Here is a 9,334-nt window from a genome sequence, read left to right on the forward strand (position 1 = left end):
GTATGAGTCCACTGATGCGAGGTACTTGGAGAGTCAATGTCAGACTGAAAGGAGAACAGTGGTTGCCCCGGGCTGCGAGAGGAAAGAAGGAGGCCTTAGAGTTTAAAGGGTACAGAGTTTCAGCTCGAGAAGATGGAAAAGATCTGGAGACGGATGGTGGCAATGGCTGCACAACGATGCGAACGTACTTAAGGCCACAGAACTGGACACTTAAAAACAGTTAAAGTGGTAAATTTAAAATTAAAAAAACAAAGTGGCAAATTTAATGTTATGTGTATTATATCACAATGAAAAGGAAAGAAACCCTAAGAAGTGTAACATACTGGAGAAAACTTTCTTTTTGCTGCTAGGGGAACTTGTAAAGTCCATAGTGAGAGTCATGGTGTGACAGTCTAAAAGCAGACAGAGCACAATAGCAGCAGCACTCCAATGTCACTGTCATCTCCACCTGGTCTTACTTGTGGGGACTGGCAAAGTTCAGAGCGCAAAATCTGGCCTGACATCTGCCCTAGCTCTATGCGACCTCAAAGGACTTATCAGTTAAGAGCGTGCACCTTCACTCACAGGGGAAAGCCTATCACAGGGAATGCAGCCCCATTTAGGGAATTATCCTCCCATCTTTTCCCACTAAATCTGGCATTTTTGTGAAAACTTCTGTCCTTGGCACAGGGATGGCAGCAACATTGAACAGATATATTAAGTCTGTACACATCATGATCTATTTTGACCATGGAGAGGATGATGATGGCAATGGTGATGGGGGCGGGTGACAGCACCCTGGGCTAGGAGAGCAGGTGCTGGTGCTGACACTAGCCCTGGGCTTCATTCACTTTCCACACCACCACCTGTCAGCCAACCCAGTGAATGAGACAAATGGTTTCAACAAATCTTGAGCATGGGAGTAGACAGGAGCCTTTCAAGAGGTCCCTTCCGCATCATGGCATGAAAGTGGAACTCACATAGGATGAGGTTCATTGGTTAAGCAAATTTTACAGAGATGTTATAGGAGCACTGGCAATAGACTTTTATTTAACAGGAACTTACACAAATTTGATACAAACCCTACAGTACGCAAAGCTTTACCACAATTCTATACGTTATAATTTGTGGAGTTGGAGAGCAGATTGTTATTATAATAATTAGCATTTTGACAAAGGATGTTTTCTATCAGAAAACATCACAGAAAGGGCTAGAAAATGACACAGACACTCTCAGTGATGCCCCAACCCCAGGACTGGCCCTGAATGGGAAACTGGGACAACTGGCAGGAAATCTCTGCCTACCCCCTTTCCCCTTGCAGAGGCAAATGAGAGTCTCAGGTTTGGGACCATTTCAGTAACACTGTGACTCCAGGACCTTTGCTGATCAGAATAGCCAACATTAGACTGTATGTATATTATTATGACTCTGCTTGCAAGGACAGAAACCCCAAAAGCATGGATGTGTAAAAGCCCAGCCAGTGGGGAGCCTGGGGGAGAACCCAGCTGCCCAGCCCGGCGGCCACACCCCTTTGCTAGGTCACCAACACAGTGCTGAGTTACACTCCACCAGCCATAATGCCCATTTCCTCCAGCAGGGCCACAAAAGGGCCGTGCTGCAACACTCGCCTTCCTCCTTGGCCCCTACCAGCAGCCTGTCATTCAGGTTGGCCTTCCTAGCCCCTGGGGACATCCCAAGAATCTCAGGCTCCCCAGGCCAGCTCAGCAAAACCCCCCTTTGCCAATCTCCTCTGGAAGCTGTAAGATACTGAACTATGATAATACCATCTCCTTTTTGCTGGGTTTTTTTTCTCACTACATTATTTTAGACAAATCTGTGTTCAAATCTGTAGCACTTGAGGAGATGTTTTCCATCACTAGAAGGAATCCCTTTCTGACATGGCACCGCCAGGCATGATATCCAGGAGGCAGGCTGCTTCTCCACACTCAGATAGAAGGGGCTTGCCTGCAGTGAGGGGCAGTGGGGATGGGGTCACTGCTGATTTGTGGCTAATTTAGTCCAATCGAGTCAGCGCACATCGTTTAACATCATCAACACTTTCCAAAGAACTTTTGAAGAAGGACAAAGAAAAACTGATCCCTACTCACTTACCACTTACAACTCGCAGAAATAAAAATACCTAGAGCACATACATGAATGGCTTTTTCAAAAGCCTGAGAGAGCAGAGTTGATCTTTATTTCTTATTAAAAATGTGGGGTATTTTTCCTTAGAGTTAATACGCAGTCTTTATTCTACATTAAGTACTCTTTTGATTTCGTGTCTTCACAAAATTGCTTTTAGCTTTTGAAGTAGAAGATACTTTAAACAAAAATACTGTGCACTGTCAGCACTTTTTTCTTTTAAATATTGAAATAAATAAAATAGTTAATTCTTTTTGTTTGTTTGTTTGTCAGTTTGGTTGTGTTCAGTCATTTCTATTGTAGAGCAATTCCAGTCTGACCTGGTACTTTCTCACAGACACTCAAAGAAAACGTAATGAAGAATTTTAAAAAGGAAAAAAAAAATCTTCTTATTGCACAAACTTAGGCCATTCCCAAGACTTCTCTGAGCTGAGCTGTGCTGGAGGATTTTCCACTCCTGTGTTGGCTCCTGTGTTGACTGAAACACACACACAGGAGGGGCCGGGCAAGGGAAGAGGAAGAGAAGGAGGTGGAGGAGAAGGAGGTGCAAATCATCGAGGCTTCTTTTCACCTTCTTCAGAAATGGCTTGCTTGAAGGATGCCGCAGTTCCCAGGTCATAGAGTTGACTGCAGAGGGAAAGGCAATGAAAGATAAAACAAAAAACAACAGCACGAAATAACTACCTAAAAAAAGAAAGATTAAAATTAATGGGGCGGCAGAAATGAAATGAATTGAAAAGAAAAAAAAAAAAACCCAAAAAGAAAACCAGTAACTAATTGCCACGCTAAGGAGGCTATGACTATGCGCAGTGAAAACCAGGCTGGTGTCTCCAGTGCCTTGAACATCAGCAGCAGGAAGTCAGCCATGAACAGGGCAGGTCAGTGGCTACTGGGCAAGAGACAGAGAGAACACAGCTGGATTTTCAATTCCTAGGGGGTGTAGCAGGCAACTCTAGTGTTAGCAAAAAGTTTTTTCTTCTTCACTTGGAAACCAAACAAACTAAATCTTTTCATGACTAAAACAGCCCAGAAAGACCATTATGATGCAATCTGTCTGCCTGTCACCTAAGTGGAAATGGTAAAGGACCAGTTAAGCCACAGAAAACCCCAACTGATATCCACACTCCTTCACAAGCACACACCCTCACCTCCAGCCTGCCCCAAGCCAAGGGATGCATTCCACTTTTCCACAAGCCCAGTGATCCCAAGTGACAGCCTTAGAACCTGGTGGAAGTTCAAACCAGGTGGGTCTTTTAGCTTAATGGATACAAATCGGGCATAGATTTTGCTTCTAGCTGAAATAAATCTGCTAAGTTATTCTGGCCTTTGGAGTGGATTAGTTAGTACAAAGGAGTAACCAATAAAATCAAGCACTATCACATTTTACCCCAGAAGCGGTTCCTGAGGGCAGAGATGAGGGCCCCAGTAGTGCCCAGATCATACTGAGCTGAGAAGCCAGGAGGCAGAGCAGAAGCGAGGGACCTAAAGGGAAAAGGGCCAAGCCAGGGGATAAAGCTCAAAACCAAAGGAGCAGCTCAGCATCTTCCAAGTTGAAACTCCTTATCCTCCACTGCCCAGGTTTCCTGCTGGCACCTGAGGCATCCCAGGCCAGGCACATGGGCCTGGATTAGATGTACTGTCAAAGCCAAATCTCCATCCATCCACTTTCCTCTGTCCTCTCCCACCAAGTCCTCCCTCCACACTTGCTCCCAGTCCCTCCCCCATTCCATTCTGCCCCATCTCTCCTCTCTGATGGCTTTTCTGGGGCCCTGTCCCCGGCTGCCCCCACTTTCTCACGTTCCTCTGCTCCTTCCTGTTGCCTTAGCTCCTCCACTTTAGTGACAAAATCTGTGTGGTTGGTCCTCTGACCTCCCGCAGAGCACCTGCAATTCTCCTGTGGGCATCGGGCCTTGATTCTGTCCCTCTCCCAATTCCCTGACCCCACTGGTCTCAGTCACCCGCTATCTTCAGTGAGGGTCTCATCATCATACCCAATACCCTTTTAGTTTCCTCAAATTTCCACCCTTGACTCCCCCCTGCCCACACACACATGCGTTTCTTCTTTTCCCCATTTAAGCTACCTAGAAAATTGGTAGGGTAGTTCCCAACTCTGCACTCTTGCACTCCATCTGCTTTTGTTTCTCCCAGCAAGGCCAACTGCAGGCTGTGGGAAATGGCCTGCTGTGTTCTTGGGCTCCTGCTCTGGATCCCTGCAGGAGGCCTGGCTTTTTCCTTCCCTCCATGCACAGCCAGCTCTCCTCTACCTGGCCCTCACACCCTCACTTTCTTTCCTTCACTTCTCACCACCCACTCAGTGTCACCCGGCTCTCATCTGCTCCTTTGACCAATGATGCTGTGTCTGGAGATGACTTCTCCAACCTTATTTCCACAATACTTATTGAGCACCCACTATGTGTAGAGGAGATGTAGTAAGACTTCCACTAATTTCCTCAGTTCTCAGTTTATAACCCAAAATAATTACGGCACATTGGTGTTAGGTACTGTCCAAGGGACGTGAGTGATATCACCTTTGCCCTAAAGAAACACTCCACCTGTTTGAGGCGAAGGACTACAAACAATCATTAAGCACAACAGGAATGGCAGGAACAAAATGCTACAGAATCCTACTTAAGCATGTTTTCAAATTGTGATTTTTGCGATTTTACTTGGATCTGACTATGATTCCCAGCTTTGCTTTCTGTTCAATTCCTCCAGTCTCTCTGACAAGAGACTCTTGCCTGCAGATTAAATATCGATAGTCAATCTAGACTTGGTTGCTGATCTGGATGGCTTCCTCCAAGGAAAGCTCCCTGTCTACTGTGATCCACAGAAGAAATAATCACATACTACTCCATAACCGCTCCTATACATTTTAAATTATTTCTAAATATCCTGAGCTATTAGATCACAGATAAATCCACTGGCCGATAAATCCATTGGCCCCATTGTTAATTTCATCCTAGCCATCACAATGCTAAGCGTCATATATGCTGTTACTCAGTCCATAGTTACCAAATGAACAAAGGTACATCTGAACAGAAATATTATAGCCCAAGGGCTACAAACCAGCCTGAAATACCAAATGTCTGAGCCACGAATAATGGGACAAATCTATCCTATACCTCCTGATATAAAACACTGTGAAGGATAAAACATCATTTCTACAGTGTTCTTACCCAAAATGCATAACCTCATTTTAATCATCAGAAAACAGCACATGAACCTAAAGTGAACAGCTGTCACTGAAATGACTAGTCAGACACTCTTCAAAAGTATGAAGGTCACGAAAAACTGGCAGATGACTATGAACTATTACAGATTAAAGGATTCATGAGGATATGGCGACTAAATGTAACATGCGGGCCTGGACTGGATTGCAGACCAGAGGAAGGTCTTTAGTGAAACAGCTGGCAGAATTTGAGTAAGGTCTATAGATCATGGTATTGAACCTGTGTTAACTTCCTGATGGTAGTAATCATACTGTGGTTATTTGGAGAAGCTGAGTAAAGAATAGTTGGGAATTCCAGCTATTATTATTTTTGTAAGTTTTTGCAAGTATAAAACTATTTCAAAATTTAAAAAAAAATTTTTTAAGTCTTACTTCATCAGATGAAAGCCAGTGGGGAGATACTTTGAAAACCTAATTGCCAATGAATGTTAGCTCATAATTCAGTTCTGAGAGGGATCCTCCGTCGTTCTGTTATTTTGTAAATCAACCAAGCAAAATGGCTTTTCCTATGCTATCATTTTGGATAGATGGTTAGAAACCACTTTGATTACATAAACCAATGTTCTAGTGTTAGAAGCACTTGGGCATGTGACTGAAACAGGGCCCAAAATGTTCACTCCCTGCCAACCCAATACCCTCACGGTCACCACCAAAACCCTGACCTTTTGGGAAGCTCACTCTTAGTTCCTTCAGAGAGTTAATGAACTTAGACATTGCTACTTCCCAGCAAGATCCTAATATGTAATAGACTGGTTTTGTTTTTGTTGCTTTGCTATTGTTTTTCTTTTATAACATCAAAATCTAGCGAGGTCTCAAATAAAATACCTCAATACCCTTTACTGATAATACTCAAGAAATTTTCAGACTATGATCTTTGGGGAAGTCGACATAGACTACAAAAAGGTGATAAGAAGACTTATACATCATTCACTGACAGCTGGACTTCAGACCAGTCACCAAGCCTGAGTGAAACTCAGCTTCCTCATCAGTCAAATGACATCTATCCTACCTCGCATGGGAAGAATCGCCATGAAACAGTGTCAGTTACATACTATGATAGGGAAAGAAATGTCCAGAGCCCAGGGACAGAGAAACTGAGGCAGAGCTCCATGTCAACAAACACACAGGAAGCTGAGTCCCAAACCCAGAACTTCTCGTCTCTACTCTAGGTCTCTACTCACCAGATCAAAAACGCCTCACTCAGAAAATACACAACATAAGTAACTTCACTTCCAAAGGCTAAGGGAAATTGCCTATGAAAAAGTACCTAATACACTGTTCTGCTCAAACTTTAAGTACATGTTCAAGATCATATTCATCAGATGTAACAGAAGGCATATTGGGATAAAATTAATTAATTTTATTCCACCATAAAGTGAGAACCTCGAAACAGCCTTTAGTTCTCTCCCCAAGTAATGATCTTGTGTTCCCTCCAGTGCTATATACAGGCAATATCTGGCTGCAGCCCATTAGGTGCACAGAGAGATGCAAGGTAAGCAGGAAGACTTAAAGGGATACTATTGATGTGAACATCATATTTTTTATTAAATCCTTCTCTCTAAAATACCAGTAGTGAATTGGATTACTAACTTTAAAGTACCCTTACAAAATTAAATGCATATTTCTAATTTCCAGTATTATAGTGATAATAGCATCTGACCTCTATGTAGTTTCAGTAACAGAAATAAAGGATTAGATGGTTCTAGATAGGTAAAAAGCATTAGATTGACAACAGTTACTTTTTTATCAATAGCTCCTCTCAGGGGGTTTGAATATTGTAATGAATTTTAAAAGTTCTACATTTACATCTGTCTTTGGGCGAGGACTCAGAAAATTAGGTGGCATTTCTGGAGCATTTAGGGTGGTACTTGAGCGAGCTGAGGAGGAAGGAAACTGGTCAGATCATTTTCAACTTGATGACTCTAATTTCTTTGTATTTTAAAATGTGAGTAGTGATACTTATTCAACAAAAGCAATGGCAAGAAAGATAGGTGTGTTGACTGCTCACACACCTCCAATTCCTGAGGCCACAAAAAAAAGAGATGCTCTTTAGACATTGGAAGGGAATGTCTAGAAATGATGGTTAAAGAAGATGAGTTATCTCCAATATTCTTTCCAGAATCTTTTTTTTTTTTTTCCAGTGATGTTCTTCCCAGAATCTTAGCAGAAATTCTCTCCTATAGAATCTAATTGCTTACTTTTCGGTCATTGGTTACCTTTTAAAGCTATCATCATTACAAATACCCTATCTTCAGCTGGCACTGAGAAACAGCAAAGTACACACGCCCACACACATAAATATACTGCTTAACTAAAGACTATGCAAGAGACAGTATAAGCAAGGGTAATGAGTGTAGGTTCTCAAATCAGGCCAGGGATCAAAACGTGGCTCCCTAATAACTGCACATTTCCGAACCTTACTACTAAGTCTTAGTTTCTTCATCTGCAAACTATGGATTAATACGAACACCTCTCTAATGGGAGTGATCATGAGGATTAAGTGAAACATTACAAGAAAAGCACTCACACACAAATGTATGCCTCACACACAAATACCAACCATTGTTATCTAGAGAAAGGGGATAAAGATATAACACTGGCCATCAAAGTGGCTGGAAACCCAGGACAACCAGTTTTCTCCTTGTGCAGCTTTCCTTCCAGAGTTTTCCTCCCTTTGTCTCCAAAGCAGTGTCCATTCCACTCTCTCAAACTCAGCTCAACCTCTTTGGGTCAACTTTTCTCAACTAAAAGGTGAAACATTTGAACTTGATCATCTTAAAAGTCCCTTCCAGTTTTGTGTTTTTTTAAGGTGATAAATTCTGAGTCTGTTCAAAGACACTAACAAAGACGGTGAGACAAGATGTTCAAGCAATGCTAAGAAACATTGCTAAGCTCATTTTGGATACAGCAAATGAGAAAAGTGAGGATCTACTACTCCCCCAAAGAGAAATTGAAGATCAAAGCTATAACAATAAAAACAAAGTAGAAAAGAAAAACCCATCCTCAGATAAATATTCTCTTGGGAGTATCCCTTGTTAGAAAGCTATAAACTTTTGGTGCCCCATTAACACAACAAGCTAGATACTGAAATTAGGTGGCCTTTTATAATTTGTTTTAATTACATGGATTTTTAAAAACCTACTCAAGTCTAAAGGCAAGCTGCTATTGAGTATTCTGGAACTGAATCAGGCAGATTTCAAATGAATAGCGTGCAATGGTTGGATACATTTTTATTAACACAGAAGCTCATATTTCATCAATGAAAACAGGTTATAATTATCTGAGTCAAAGGAACAAAGTAGAAAATGACAACAAGAGTAGACTGTATCCCTTGAGCAGAAACCCACTGGAGCCAACTGCACTGACTTATTCACACACATGAGCATGCAGGGATGTTAAAACAGCGAAGGTTTATGCCATATTTCCTAGGAACAGGCCACATACAGATTAGACAGAACATCCCCAAAGCAGGTGGGATTGTTACTTTCATTCTCAAAACTGAGAAGAAATACCCAGGCAAGCACATACATATCTCAAGCATGAGAAAAGTGGAAGCCCTTTCTGTCTCAGGCTACCAGGAAAGCACAACATATCCTTTGGTGGGTGTCTTTGCTTTTGTTGGGTCAATTTGTTATTTTAACTAGCATGATGATGACGAGTAATTCATGATCATCAACAAAGGCTGGATTGTCAAAGCAGATCTTCCCACACACTTATAAGCAGGCTGTCAACTGGGCAGCCACTTGGATCTCCCAACCCAAGGCAAATGGACCCCTGCTCTCCTGGAGTCTGGAGATCCTGGACACACTTAGTGGGAGTTGAGAATCTTTGAAACAGCCGGGTTGAGGGCTGTGCCTAATCAGGGATCTTCTTTAATGTGAACTCATCCCCCTGGCTGTGAAACTGGTACCCAGAGCAAGGAATACCACCTCGACATGCAATGCCCAGTGGCCATATCTCCTTATTCCTACCCAAAGCCAGCAG

At 42.5% G+C, this 9,334-nt stretch overlaps 1 protein-coding gene across 7 annotated transcripts in view; it reads right to left on the reverse strand.

The window, feature by feature from the left end:
* Positions 1–9,334, reverse strand: part of DPF3 (double PHD fingers 3) — a 224,303-nt gene that overhangs the window by 39,848 nt on the left and 175,121 nt on the right. For 4 of the 7 annotated variants that reach the window (XM_023507636.1, XM_023507635.1, XM_023507639.1 and 1 more), the window contains one exon: positions 1,018–2,748. The exons of 2 other annotated variants lie outside the window; for them this stretch is intronic. In XM_023507636.1, coding sequence (XP_023363404.1) covers positions 2,453–2,748 — 296 coding nt within the window. In that variant the 3' untranslated portion in view covers positions 1,018–2,452. Of the gene's footprint in view, positions 1–1,017; positions 2,749–9,334 lie in introns of those variants that run through there. One more of the 7 variants, XR_002770877.1, reaches the window with a different exon arrangement.

The sequence above is a fragment of the Otolemur garnettii genome, unplaced genomic scaffold, assembly GCF_000181295.1.
Source record: "Otolemur garnettii isolate 467f Iridium unplaced genomic scaffold, OtoGar3 scaffold00196, whole genome shotgun sequence".
Lineage (NCBI taxonomy): Eukaryota > Metazoa > Chordata > Mammalia > Primates > Galagidae > Otolemur > Otolemur garnettii.